The sequence below is a fragment of the Notamacropus eugenii genome, chromosome 2, assembly GCF_028372415.1.
Source record: "Notamacropus eugenii isolate mMacEug1 chromosome 2, mMacEug1.pri_v2, whole genome shotgun sequence".
Taxonomy (NCBI): Eukaryota; Metazoa; Chordata; class Mammalia; order Diprotodontia; family Macropodidae; genus Notamacropus; species Notamacropus eugenii.
The window spans coordinates 218,332,355-218,347,536 of record NC_092873.1 but is presented as its reverse complement, the minus strand read 5'-3'; the positions used below and the strand labels follow the sequence as shown (position 1 = coordinate 218,347,536).

At 40.9% G+C, this 15,182-nt stretch overlaps 1 protein-coding gene across 3 annotated transcripts in view; it reads left to right on the top strand.

The window, feature by feature from the left end:
- Nucleotides 1-2,089: 2,089 nt before the first annotated feature.
- LOC140526819 (vascular non-inflammatory molecule 3-like) overlaps nt 2,090-15,182 on the top strand; it is a 37,357-nt gene continuing 24,264 nt past the window's right edge. The window contains exon 1 of one of the 3 annotated variants that reach the window (XM_072643363.1): nt 2,090-2,302. Coding sequence is in view for 2 of the 3 variants with exons in the window: in XM_072643361.1 (XP_072499462.1) it covers nt 3,979-3,996 (18 nt within the window). In the remaining variant the exon portion in view is untranslated. Of the gene's footprint in view, nt 2,303-2,787; nt 2,898-3,933; nt 3,997-15,182 lie in introns of those variants that run through there. The other 2 variants (XM_072643362.1, XM_072643361.1) reach the window with 2 other exon arrangements.

The window sequence follows — 15,182 nt, the reverse complement described above, 5'->3', positions numbered from 1 at the left end:
TCCTTGCCCTGTTGATGAAGTTTGAAGGGCTTCACAGGATCCTTCAAGGACTGAAGTACAGTAGAAGGTCTTCTGGAATGAATTCAAGTACTCAAACATTCTTTAAAACAAGTTGGCAAAGGTTTATTGTAACACCAATATGGTGGACCAAGCTCCTTAAGGAATTTGCAACCTAATAGAAATCATGCTAAAGCTTATATAGAAAAAGCAGGGAGTGGATTATCTGGCACGTATGCTAATTTGGCAATAATATACAACCTTAGTCACAGGTGTCATTCACTACTGGAAACCAGGGGAAGGGATTCCTAAGGAATATATGTTTGATCTGTTATATCTGTCGCAAGATAGCTTTGAGAACTGATGTCTATAGCTTGACCTCTGGATTGTGTGTGGTAACTGTGGGAATCAATACATTCTGTGGTTATAAGACAGTCCTGTTTTTACAAGGGAATTTCTATAGCTGGTTCTTGTAGTGGGGAAAGATAGTTTGTCTTACTGGGGCCCACTCATGAGTAATTGAAGGCATAGTGTTCTTGGACTAGGGAGAAAACTGCCAGGCATGGTGTTTTGAGGCTAGGGAGAAATGTGATCTTGGAAATGGGGTCCAAGCACAAGCACCCAAGCATCCTATCACTGGGAACTCTGGAATTTGGCTGTAATATTCCTGGGCGTTTTCAATTTGGGATCTCTTTCAGGCGGTTATTGGTAGATCCTTTCAATTTCTGATTCACCTTCTGGTTCTAGAATTTTTCTTGAGAGATTCTTGAAAGATGACACCTAGGCTGTTTTGTTTTGTTTTGTTTTTTGATCATGGCTTTCAGTAGTCCAATACTTTTAAAATTATCTCTCCTGGATCTATTTTCCAGATCAAGTATTTTTTCCAATGAGATATTGGTGAGGGTCAGGTTGTGATGTGGTAGAATGTCTCAAAGAATTCCAAAGACTCATGCTGAGTACAAGTCAGTTAGAGAGATTTATTGTGGATTTACAATTTCATGCTCTAGTGAGTGGCTAAGTTCTTTAGAGGAACTTACAATTTCAGTAAGGTAAGACAGACAATTTTATAGAGTATATGATGCTGATTACACAATCAAAATTTCCATAGAATATAGGAATATGAGTGATATTAGAAAAGCAGGAGGGGTTTCTTAAGGGATTAATTAATAGAGGAGGGAGTCCCTTCTATGGTTCGATGGTCAAACATTTTGGTCATGCTGCTTTCTGTTTGGCTAGTTATTGTGGTCATCTGTTCAAGATGGATAGTTAGATACTGTTGTCTTGTCTTGGGTTAAATGGATGATGTGATTGTGGTTGGGTACAAGAACACACCTGTTCAAATATGTGGATTGGATGTGGGAGCAGTGGCTAGCTAGGGGCAGTGGGCATACTGTTCATTGTGTCCCATAAGGAAGTTAGAATACTAGGGCTGAGGGCAGTTTGAAGATATTATCATTCCCCCCTCAAACAGCTGGGACCCACCATCATTTAGGAAAAGGGATGAGAGTCTCTACTTTTGTAACTTCTTCAGGCTGGCATAGAGCTGTTCCTGCCTCATTGGGTCCCAGAGGGGAGAGGGAGGTGGAAGTAAATGGCACAAGATGAGTAATTGAAACTGGGCGCTCGGATTTCTGTTGGTGTTTGTCCTGTAGGACCACCTGGGAATTGACATAGGCCAGTCTGGAGGAGACAAAGAAGGCCAAGAGATTTATTATACAAGGCCCAAATAACAAATGAAGGAAAATCATGGGTGTGGGATTAGGATAGGGGAAAGAATGGAAAGTAATCAGGTAGAGGTGGAGCCACTGGAAATTAGATCATGGTGCAGTCCTTTAATCCATCCTACCTTCTCTCATATTTTTTCAACTCTGAGCTCAACCTGATATGAATTATTGATGGACTGCAGTTGGTCCTCTTTTAGGTCTCCTATGGAGGTATGAGTAGCAGATCTAGCAATCCTGAATGTCACCACATTCCACACCCTCACATAAACCAAGGAGTTCCTTGCCCATGGTTCACTTTCTTCAAAGGAATCAGTGTCATGCCAACCCTGGGCAAAAGGCCAGCAAGCCAGGCAGAGAACAAACATGGGGGAGTGCAGTAAAAGAACATTTTCAAGGACAGAATAAATGATTCAAGGCAGCAAATGAGAGCAAGTAGTGGGAGTTAAATAAAGAAAAAATTAATGAGGAGTGCACAGAGGAGAGACAGGATCACCCGGAGGATTTCACCCATTTCCTTTCGCAGTCCCCTTGGGCGACTCTTTCCAGAACAGCAATTTCAGGTCTTCAAGTGGCTCACAGGGGTGGCTGGAATGGTTGGGGTGTCTGGGCCACCCGAGAAAGTAAGGGGGATGTGCAGGTTTAATGTGAAACACATGGGTCCAGCTGAGAGGCCCTTGAGTTTCACAGCAGTAGGAGTTGTAAGAATGACCAGAGAGAGCCCCTTCCATGTTGTATCCAGGTGCTCACTCCCCTGGGCCTTCCAGGACTTTAAGTATACTTAAATATTTAAGTATATATATACTCAAAACATCATACTCCCTGGTGCACTGGGGTAAAAACTTTACTGCAAGGAAAGGTTGATTTTGGGAGATGTTCATTAGCATATTCAGTCAGGGTCTTTGGACTGCTCCAAGGTGCATTGTAAACTGGGTGATTAAATGCTGTTTTGCGTCTACAAGAACATCAGATGTGACGAAAGGCTCCTGTACAGGAGATCAAAGGGGCTAAGTTTAATATTATCCCGGGGAGTGAAGTGAACCGGTAGTAACCCCACAGAGAGGACCTTTTACCCAGTGCTCTCCAGTTTCCTGGCATAATTTGGTCAACATGTTTGAGAGTGTGATTCATTTTTTCTACTTTATCTGATGATTGAGTTTGCCAGGCAGTGTGTAAATGGTAAGTAATTTTCGTGACTCAGCCACTCTTTGGGTTACTTGGGAAGTGAAGGCAGGTGCTTTGTCACTTTGCAGGGGAATGGGACAGAGCAAATTGGGCAATGATTTGCTTGAGGAGGACTTTTGATACCTTCTGGGCTTTTTTAGTTCTGCGTGGGGAAATCCTTGACCCATTTGGGAAATGTGTCTGCTAGGGCAAAAACAACCTTAAAGCCTTTGCATGTGAGTGCCAACCCTCACCTGGATAAGTGCACCTTCTGTGATCAGGTTTTAGAGGGGAGGGGGTTTGACAGCTCCTTCAACATTCACTTGGGCACATATGGGACAGGCACGGCAGACTTTTTTTTGAACGTGAAAATGGGTTTCATTAGGGACTTAGGCATTCTTTCCTAAGTGAGTGGCCTGGTGTAAGCCAAAAAGGAGCTTCCTTTAGCTCTCTCCTGGTATGAAAAGTTGGCCTGAGGGTGTCTGGAACCACCCTCAGGAGGAGAGTGTGTGTGTATCCCCTCTGCTTAGCAAGAACCTGTTCTTGGGGGCTATAACAAGATTTATAGGAATCAGGGAGCTGAGAGATTAGGGCAGCCAGTGTAATAGCTTGGTGAGTAAGTACCACTGGCTGTCTCCCATGCCTGGAATGCTGTCATCTCTGCTTCTTGAGATCCCATGGTAAACTCCACCTTCTATGGGAAACTTTCCGCAGACCCCTCAGTCACTGGAGCCTTTCATTCAAGTCTAAGTTACCTTCTTTCTACCCTGTATATGCCTTACACACACTCATTTATTGACATGTTGTCTCTCTCAGTATGTAAGCCCCCTAATAGTAGCCGTTTTTGTGTTTTTGCCCTTTTTAGAATCCCTTGTACTTAGCACAATGCCTGGCACTTAATAAGTGCTTGCTGGTTGATTAATAGATGATGAGTAATCTGTACGTTAGTATAATAGGTATTCTTATTTCTCTTTCTAAAATCATGTTGATATATTTTGTTTTTATGTCACCTACATTTCCCAATACATTCCTCTCCTGTTACCCAGAAAGCAATCCTTTATAATGAATATGAATTCCCTCATCTTGATTGGATTCCATGTGCAGAACCTCACAGGTATGTCCCTTACCTTTGATATTTGAACCAAAGAGTTATGATTCTGTAATAGATAGCGCTTACATTGAACTTCAAGCCTTACAAAGTGTTTGATGTATATTACCTCACTTGACCTTCACAACAATCCTGTTAAGTGGTATTTTTATCCTCGTTTTACAGATAAGGAAACTGAAGATGAGGGCATTTATGTGCATAGGGTCACATAGCTGGTAAATAACAGGCAGGATTTGAACTTAGATTTTCCTGGCTCCACGTCTAGTGCTCTCTCTACTGCAGCACCTCACCATCTGAGTCACAGTAACTCAAATTTCTTATTTTATGCCAAGTACTGTGCTAGGTAATGGGAACACAGAGACACAAATGAAATAATTCTTGCCCTTAACGAGTGAGCATTCTAAGGGGGAAGATAACATGCACATGTGTAAGTATATTAATAAAAGGCAATTCTGAGAGGGATGGCACTAATAGCTGGGGAGATCATGTAGAACAGAGGATCCCAAGCTTACTTGGCCTACCGCACCCTTTTCAAAAAAATGTACTCAATAATCTCTGGAAATCTACTTTCTTTAACTCTTTAAGATTTTTTTTTAATTTGTATCATTTCTTTAATATATATATATACATATTTTTTAAATGATGCATCTTAAATTTAATAATGTATTGTAAATTTGTGGTTTCTTTCCTGCACTGAAATTTTAATGAGTCATGTAACCATGTAGCAATATATTATAAACAAGTCATTACAAGAACATATTCCTGCCAATGCACTAGAGACACATTCCCCTGCCAACACTTCCTTTTTAAAACCTATTGGTGGACTTGACCACTGAATAACTTGCATTTTGTGTGTTTATTTGGAAAATAATGTAATCGCTACAACTTTAACTCTGTTAACACAACAGATGAACATGTATAAACGGTTTTTTCAAAATTTTCTTCTCTTCTTATACTTCCACTGCCCCCTAATTTATTTAACACCTCCTCGCCAATTACACCTGAGGCTACTTACCCTCCCCTCCCCACTTACAGTTCCAGCAATCCCTCCCTCCCAGGAGGCTATATTGCCAACTTTGGGAGTCTATGAGTAGAAGATGATTCTTGATCTCTCTACAAGGAAACCAGGAATTCCAGAAGACAGGAGAGATGAGATAAAACTTTAAAGTCATTAAAGGCAGTCTTGCTGAAAGGGAAAATCTTTGTTAGGACTTCACCCTCAGAGATCAGTTAGGCTGTCTGCATCTAATCAATTTCCACATTGATTCTCTCCTTTTCACTCTCACTGATAACAGTCCTTTTAGAACTTTGACTTTCACCCCTGTTGCTGCAATCAGCTTTTATGTGGGTTATTTGTCTATGGTCACTTCCCTTTCCTAGTTTGAGGGGTATCTCCACTCAAAAACCTTTAATGGATCCCTATTGCTTACTAAATAAAGCACATGGTTTTTATCTTGGCAATCAAGACCTTCTACAACTTGGTCCCAATGTATCTTTCTAACCTTTCTCACAGACTATTCCTTTTTCATACACTGTGTTCCAACCCAACTGGATTACTCACTGTCTCCTCTTCTTGTAGTCTCTGTTCTCTTAGTGTCTTTATTATATCTGTTCTCCCAGTGCTTGAAACAGACCTCCCTCCTACTCCCCTAATCTCCACTTGTTAAAAATCCCTCCCTTCTTCCAAGTGCTTACTCCAGTGCTTTTCCTGCATGAAGCCTTTCTTGATTACCCCAGCTAGGAGTGATCTCTCCCAAATCAAATCACTCAGAGCATTTTGGGGAGTTTTCTTTTGCACTTGCCTCATTTTGCCTTGTACTCTAGTTCTTGGAGTCATTAAATCTCAAAGGTGAAAGGGACCTCAGAAGTCATCTAGTCCAAATTATCTGAACAAGAATCTCCCTTACAAAATCCCTGACAACCATTCCCTATGGCCTCTTCTTGAAGAGTGCTACTTAACCTCGCTTATATATTCTGAGATATCTCATTCTATTTGTGAATAACTCTTAATTATTAATATTTTTCTTCATAGGAAGCAGACATTTGTTTTGTACCAGTACTTCTCCACAGATACCAAATAAAACAAATTTATTCTCTCTTCTACAGATAACGGTTCTGCGGTAGGAACAACATTGTAACCCCTTCCCCCCATAAAAGTTAGGCTAGTTTTTTCCTTACAAAATATTGAGATCTGACATTTCTTGAGGCTTGGTTGACTCAGGGGTCTAAAAGTTTAGGCTGTGAGTAAGACTTCGTCATCATATAAATTCAGAGCAACCACTAAAAACTCTTGAGCACTACTTGACTAATAAACTGTGAAGGCAACAAAAAAGGGGGACTTCATTGAGTTGAATCACAGTGGCCTCAAGGCCTCTCCTTTTCAAATAGCCTTGTCCTCCTATGACCAAGTAAATCTATTTTCGTTAATAGTTAAATGACTTACGAATATGTTATTTTGCTCCAATATCAAACCTAAATCACCAGTGAAGGGGCCTGACTTAGGCCCAGCTCAGGACACCCCACAGTGCAGTTTTCTTTTCCAGGCTGAATATCTCTAAGTTAAGATCAACTCAATAAGCATTTATTAAGTACCTACTATGTGCAACGCACTATACTAGGCAGGGGGTAGGGGAAGGGGAAGAAGGATAGAAGAGTAGAAGAGCCCTAGTTCTCAAGCTTATTCTCAGCCAATCAATAAACATTTATTAAGCATCTTCTATGTGCTGGGGGAGTCTATTGCTGTGGCATAGATCTAACCATTGCTTTCCCCTACTTTGAATTTTCAGCGACTTTCTACGATATCTAGGATAAAATACAAGCTCCTTAGTTTATGGTACAAGATGTTTGTACTCAAGTAAATACGAGGTAATTTTGAGGACAGAGACAGTGGGGGAACCTGGAAAGGCTTCCTGTAGCGAGTGAGTTGAATCTTAATATAAGGATTCTGAGACAATGAGGTAAGAAGCAAGTGCACTCTTGAAATGATGAACTGCTTATATGAAGAAACAGAGACAGAAAGGGTGAAAGGAGAGAGTTGGAGAGAATGGTTGTTAAGCACCTACTATGTGCTACACACTGGGCTACGCATTTTACAATTATTATCTTATTTGGTAATATCTGATAAGGAAGTAGAGGCAAAAATCAGATAAATTTTTCTAAGTGTTGACTGTGGAAGGGAGAATACATTTAGGATGATAGCTTGAGGGTTAAAAGGTCCAAGTAAAGGTGAATTTCCTTCCTCAAGGGTGGCACTCAGAACTAAATATAATAATCCAGATATGGTCAGACCAGTGTAGGGTGACAGTCACCTCCCTTGTTCTGAACACTATACTAATATGAATGCCACCTTGAGTAAAAAAACAAAACCAAACCTGCCGAAATGTCCAATAGGATGAAGCCATTGAATTTAGCAGTTAAGAGAATATTGGTGACTTTGGAGAGTGCAGTTTCAGTTGAGTAATGGTTGGTTAGAAATCAGCCTTCAAAATGGTAAGTGACCTAGAAGTCAATAGTGAAGCATATAGTGAACGAGTGGGTTACAAGATATTACCAGTGACACAGCAAAAGTGATCTGAAAGGTTTCAGAAGAGGAATTTATGGCCAGAAAAGGAGGTGGTCAGGTCATTATGGAGAGCCTATGTACTCCATTAGTGGCCATGAAATGTAAAGAAATCTAGAGGGAAGGTCTTCAGCATGTGGGTGGCCCCACTATGGAAGTTATAGAAGGACATAGATAGTAGTTCCTGGAGATGATGATAGCTAATATTTACATAACACACACTTTCTGCCAAACACTGTGCTAAGTACTTAACAAATATTATCTGATTTGGTCCTCATAACAGTCTAGGAGATCTGTTGTTTCCATTTATATGACTCTTTATGATGCCATTTGGGATTTTCTTGACAAAGATGCTAAAATGGATTATTATATCTTTCTCCAACTCATTTTACAGATGAGGAAACTGAGGTAAATAGGGTTCAGTGACTTGCTGATGGTCACATAGGTAGTAAGTGTTTGAGATTGGATTTGAACTCAACTCAGGTCTTTCTGACTCCAGGCCTGGTGCTCTATCCACTGCACCATCAACTGCCTCATAGATGGGCTGAGAGCTGTACTACTGAAGGAAATACCCTATCAATTAGATCAAAGAACCTTCAATGTGTTGAAAATGAGACCACTCTGTCAATATCCTGTTTCAAAGCCCTATCTGGGTGTAAGGGATTGAGTGCTTGAAGACTGCCAGGGGAGTAAAAATTCTAGTGGTTCCTTTCAAGTTGGAAAAGCCTTACTTACGATCATAGCAACAGACTGTATATCAACTGAGGAACAGCTTTGCTAAACTTAAAGAGACTCATCACCAGTTGGCCACAGAATGATGAATTTTTGACTATGACTATGACCATTTATTCAAGTATAGAGGAGTTGCAACTCACATTAGGTCAGTAAAGTATCTGTGCCAATAAATACACAAACCACTTGGCAGGAATTGTTAGAGTTTAGGCTCCGCTTGTTATAGCTTCTGAAAATGTAGGCTTAGGCATCAGGATAGGAGTTAGTGGAGGAATAATAATGGTGGTGATAGCAACAATGAAATGATAAGAAACATTTTATAGTTTAATAGTAGTGCTAATTACCAAATTAATTCAAATTTTAACCAGATTTAGTGAAACATCAGTATAAGAAAGACTCAGCTGCCTGGCCAAGGAGAACTCTATCTATGTGGTGGCAAATATTGGAAACAAGAAACCATATAATCACTCATTTCAGGTGCCCCCCTCATGGTTATTACCAGTACAACAGTGATGTAGTCTTTGATGCAGTAAGAAAACTGGTGCCTCTTTACCATAAGGTGAGGATGATGACTCTTTTGCTCATCTAATGATTTCTTGGATTGTTTGGAATTTATTGTATTAGTGTTTTTGAGCGCTTCCTAATCTGCATTAAGATAGGGAGAGTCACTAGGCATAAAAGTAAGTACCCCAACATACACAGGAGGGCCTGCTATCACAGGTTCTTAGATTTGCCTTTCTAAAAGGAAAGGCAACTTTTGAGGGGTCAGCAATCATTTTAATCAAGCACATATATCATTCACTTAGTTCAGAGGGAAAACTTCAGTGAAAATACAAAGAAATCAAAATAAACAGACAGGGCTTCCAACTGTCTGACATAAGCAATATATACATCATAGATCAACAGACAGATCCAACTGTCTGACCATTACATACATGCCAACATCTGGGTTTTCAAAGACCAGAGAGCTCCTTAGTGGCTGCCCAAAATCTCATCTGGTCAAACACTTCCCAAAAGTAAACCCCAAAGTAAAACCTCACCTCAGAGTATTTATACATTTTTTAGAGCCAGAGGGCATCACAACCCTTGAGAACCAGTATCTCATTAACAAAAGGTGTGAGCCTTCCTACCAATCTTCCCTAATCAAACTTTCCTTAATGGGTAGGCCCCTTAATGGATGGGGATGATCTTCCTATTAAGAAGCAAAATTATATTAAGAATAAGCAAAAATGCATTATCAATACACCAGGAAAAATAGAGGTGATAGTTTCTCTGTCCCAGTCAGAGTGCTTCTGGAGTTCTAGGCTCATTTCTGGGCATCCCATTTCAGGAAGGTGCAGCAAAGGTGACCATGATATGAAGAAATTGAAAACCATGCCATATGAGGATCAGTTGAAAGAAATGAGAATGCTTAGCCTGAAGAATAGGGGACTTTTGAGAGGAGAATATAGCTGTTTTCAAGTATTCAAAGGGTTGACATGGGAAAGAGGAACTAGACTTGTTATCTTTGGTCCCAGAAGGACAATGAGTAAAAGAGAGACACATTTAGGCTGTGAGGAAATTTATAAAATGAAGGAACTAGACTTGATAATCTCTAAGGTCTGTCCCAGTTCTAATATTCTGTGACCTTTAAAACATTTAGTAATTTTAGTAATTTTTTTAGTAATTCTGAACTTGACAAATGCAAAAAAATTTCATATACAAATGCCAAAAAAGCTCCATATACAAAGAACAGAAAGAGGATTTTATCTGAAACCAGGAGTATTTATTACATACAACTTTTTTTTTTAATAAATAGTTTCAAAGACATCCTATTAACCTGTGTTTCCTTCTAAACTAAATTCTGTTCCCTTCTGTGTAATTTATAAAAAGCCTTGATGGATGCTTGCTATATTTGGCTTCATTGCTTGGATTCCATCACAGCAAAGACTCTGGTGGGGATTTACAGAAAAACAGTACTTAAGTAACTAGAACAAGTATAAACTTTATTGTTATGCAACAGAGCAAGTAGTGCTCCCCTCCCACCCTCACCCCTGTCCCCACCTCCATCCTTCCCAATACATGCACAATATATGGCAAAATAGACATTTTCCCTTAATACCTTAAATTCCCCATCATTACAATTTCCTGTTCTCCTCCCTTCTCCCCTTTGCACTTTACTGAGTAAAAAAAAGATATTTCTGGGAAGCTCCTGATTAAAGATGAAATGTTACTTGGGAAGGGTAGCTCAGCCTCTCTTATTATTTCACTTTTGATTAGTTTTTTAGATTGATAGAGTTCTTTCAAAGGTGTCATCACCTGTTCTGTGGCTTCAATGTCTCTGGTGCTGCTCTTGCTAACTGCTGCTTCCTTACATAAGAAAGCATGGTACTGACCTCCTGACAGAAGGGTGATATATGACTCTGGGTGATAATGATGCATATTTTTTAGATATGGCCAATGCAGGAATTTGTTTGGCTTGACTAGGCATATTTTTTTTTTTATTTTACTTTTAACATTTATTTTCACAACATTTTGGGTTACAAATTTTCTCCCCTTTTATCCCCTCCCCCCCCAAACCCAAGCATTCTAATTGCCCCTGTGACCAATCTGCTCTCTCTTTTATCCTCCCTCTCTGCCCTTGTCTCCGTCTTCTCTTTTGTCCTATAGGGCCAGATAGCTTTCTTGACCCCTTAACCTGTATTTCTTATTTCCCAGTGGTAAGAACATTACATTTGATCCTAACACTTTGAGTTCCAACTTCTTTAGCTCCCTCCCTCCCTACCCCTTCCCTTTGGAAGGCAAGCAATTCAATATAGGCCAAATCTGTGTAGTTTTGCAAAAGATTTCCATACTAGTTGTGTAGTATAGGACTAATTATATTTCCCTCCATCCTATCCTGACCCCCATTACTTCTATTCTCTTATGATCCTTTCCCTCCCCATGAGTGTCGACCTCGGATTGCATTCTCCTACCCATGCCCTCCCCTCCATCCTCCCCCCCACCCTGCTTGTGCCCCTGTCCCCCCCTCTCCTGTATTATGAGATAGGTTTTCCTATCAAAATGAGTGTGCATTTTATTCTTTCCTTTAGTGGAATGTGATGAGAGTAGACCTCATGTTTTTCTCTCACCTCCCCTCTTTATCCCTCCACTAATAAGTCTTTTGCTTGCCTCTTTTATGAGAGATAATTTGCCCAATTCAACTTCTCCCTTTCTCCTCCCAATATTTCTCTCTCACTGCTTGATTTCATTTTTTTTTTTAAGATATGATCCCATCCTCTTCAATTCACTCTGTGCACTCTGTCTCTATGTATGTGTGCGTGTGTGCATGTGTGTGTGTGTGTACTCCCACCCAGTACTCAGATACTGAAATGTTTCAAGAGTTACAAATATTGTCTTTCCATGTAGGAATGTAAACAGTTCAACTTTAGTAAGTCCCTTATGACTTCTCTTTGCTGTTCACCTTTTCATGGTTCTCTTCATTATTGTGTTAGAAAGTCAAATTTTCTTTTCAGCTCTGGTCTTTTCATCAAGAAAATTTGAAAATCCTCTATTTCATTGAAAGACCATTTTTTCTCCTGAAGTATTATGCTCAGTTTTGCTGGGTAGGTGATTCTTGGTTTTAGTCCTAGTTCCTTTGACTTCTGGAATATCCTATTCCATTCCCTTCGATCCCTTAATGTAGAGGCTGCTAGATCTTGTGTTATTCTGATTGTATTTCCACAGTACTTGAATTGTTTCTTTCTAGCTGCTTGCAATATTTTCTCTTTCACCTGGGAGTTCTGGAATTTGGCCACAATGTTCCTAGGAGTTTCTCTTTTTGGATTTCTTTCAGGCGGTGTTCTGCGGATTCCTTGAATATTTATTTTGCCCTCTGGTTCTAGAATTTCAGGGCAGTTTTCCTTGATAATTTCATGGAAGATGATGTCTAGGCTCTTCTCTTGATCATGGTTTTCAGGTAGTCCCAGAATTTTTACATTGTCTCTCCTGATTCTATTTTCCAGGTCAGTTGCTTTTCCAATAAGATATTTCACATTATCTTCCATTTTTCGAATCTTCACGCTATGTTCTGTGATATCTGTCTTTCTCATAAAGTCCTTAGCGTCCATCTGTACCATTCCAGTTTTGAAAGATCTATTTTCTTCAGTGAGCTTTTGAATCTCCTCTTCTATTTGGCTAATTCTGCTTTTGAAAGCATTCTTCTCCTCATTGGCCTTTTGAACCTCTTTTGCCAATTGAGTTAGGCTAGTTTTCAAGGTGTTAATTTCTTCAACATTTTTTTGGTTCTCCTTTAGCAGGGAGCTGATCTGTCTTTCATGTTTCTCTTTCATCCCTCTCATTTCTTTTCCCAGTTTTTCCTCCACCTCTCCAACTTGACTTTCAAAATTCTTTTTGAGTTCTTCCATGGCCTGAGCCCATTGGGTGGGCTGGGACACAGAATCCTTGATTTCTGTGTCTTTGCCTGATGGTAAGCATTGTTCTTCCTCGTCAGAAAGGGAGGGAGGAGGTGTCTTTTCTCTGAGAAAGTACCCTTCAATAGTTTTATTTCTTTTCCCTTTTCTGGGCATTCTCCCCAGCCAGTGGCTTGACCTCTGAATATTCTCCTCACACCCACCTCGCCTCCTGGTCCTCCAAGCCAGCGTTTGGGGACTGAGATTCAAATGCTGCTTCCCACCTTAGGGCTTTTGGCGGGGGCAGGGCTGCTATTCCGTGTGAGAATTAAGTTCAGATGGTCAGGTCGGGGCAGGGCTGCCTCTCAGGCCCAGTTCCCTCAGGGGGTTTATGCACAGACCTTCCACAATGGATCCAGGCTCCCGCCCGCTTTGGGAGCCCCTGTCTGCAGCCACCTCTCAGCTTCTATCTTCCGGGGGGGCCCGAGCCATGGGGGCACCCCACTCCCCTCTTGACCCGCCAAAGAGATTCTCTCACCGACCCTCACCTGTGGGTGGAGGGGCTTGTGCCACCGCTGGAAATCCTGTCCCTAAAGCCTGCTCGGATCTGTACCTCTTGGAGCCGCGGCCGCTGCAGGTCCGGGCTGGGCTCCGCGTCTGCAGCGCGACGGACCTTTTGCGACAGGTTTGCAGGTCCCTCTGTGGGTGGAGGGACCCTCGTGGCCGCAGGATATCTCGTCCCCGTAGCCCGTTCGGATCTTTTCCTCACGGTGTGGCGGCTGCTGCAGGGCTGCACTCAGCTCCCAGTCCCGGCGCCCAGTCCGCAGCGCAAAGGACCCCCCGCGAGAGGTTTGCAGGTCTCTCTGGAACAGAAATCTCCCTCAATCCAATATTCCGTGGCCTCTGGGTGCAGAATTCACCATGGGTTGGTCCCCTCTAGCCGTTCTGTGGGTTGTGAGTTCGGAGCTCTGTGTATGTGCATCTTTCTACTCCGCCATCTTGGCTCCGCCCCCCTAGGCATATTTTTAATAAGGATTGTATTTTTATCTCCCCCCTGCCCCCCAATACTGAAGGTATTAGGAGGGAGAAAAAAATCAACTTTTGTTCTTTAAAAATTATTTAAAAATCCTTATTACACAACATGAAATGCATTGAGAATTACACATACCAGGTGGACCAAATCATTGAGGTCTGGTACTTGATTCTTCCAAAGCAGGAAAAACCTGGAATTTTTGCTTTTTGTTCTTTTCCATTTTTTTTTAGTCACTCAAGATCCCTCTTTTTCATCTTAATTCCTGTGCATACCGAATTCCTCAAATTGACAAGATTAGACTTGTTCAGTCAAAATCCTAATGGCATTTCAATGGTGAATAGTCCCTCAGACTATCCTTTAGACCTTGACCAAGAGTATTATATGATAGGATCACTATCTACAAGAATTTCTTTCCTTTGCTTTCTCATATAGGTCAGGTTGGTTTTTCCTTGAAAGTTGACAAAGTAGTCCTCAGGACACAATTGACCCAGGGGGATAAATCTCAAGCTATGCCACTTTTGATCCAACTTCTGGCCATATTGACATGGCTTTCTGGTCACCTAAGAGCATAAAAAGGCTCACCCATGTGGAGCTGATACCTTCAGACTTGGTGAATATCCCAGGACTATTGGAATTTCCACATCCAGGAGTGTTGCCATATAGAAAGGGGGCAGAATTGCATCTTTTCAAGCTAAGTGCTTGAAGTATCCTTGTTGAATATCTTTTCAATGTGACAGTTAATCAACTCTCCTTTTGTTAATTATATGCATGCGCATACATACACACATTTATTTATTAAAGAATGGATCTCCCAATCTTACTGAGACTGAAAGTGCAAAAGCTTCTCAAAGCCCTATCTTGCTATGGGGTTGTCAGAGTCTTGAGCAGCTCTGTTTTTGACCTGGGTTAGTTCTCTTTTGCTTAAGCAATTTGATTCCCTCCTGCCTCCTTTACTATTGTAATGCAGAACTTTGTTCAGAGGCTAAATGGGCATAACTCATTTTAGCTCAGAACTCTCAAGTTTAAGAGATCTGCCTGTCTCAGCCTCTCGAGCAGCTAGGGTTAATGGCATGGGCTACCATGCTTTAGCCTTATTGTTTGCCGAACTACAGGTGCCTTCTTTTATTCTGATACCAAGCCTAAACTAACAGGGTACCAGTCAGAAACTAGCCTACACATAATACCGTTGTATCCCTAGACATTTCAACCTAGGAGAACATAAATCAGCAATGTAAAGATAGTATTTATATACAAACAAACGAAAAGAAAACATAGGAATTCTTACCAAATTATAATCTCCATAAGAACAGATATTTTGGTCATTATTTCTCCTTCAGTGCTTCATACAATGCTGTATGCATTGAAGAGATTGGACATGTAAAGTTTTAATAAGGAGAAGCTAGTCAAACTCAATTTGTTTTCCATCTCTGCCTCAGGGGTCTACTTCTGTGTGAATGAACTAAATAATAATTTACCATTCTAGCAGCTTAATGATTAT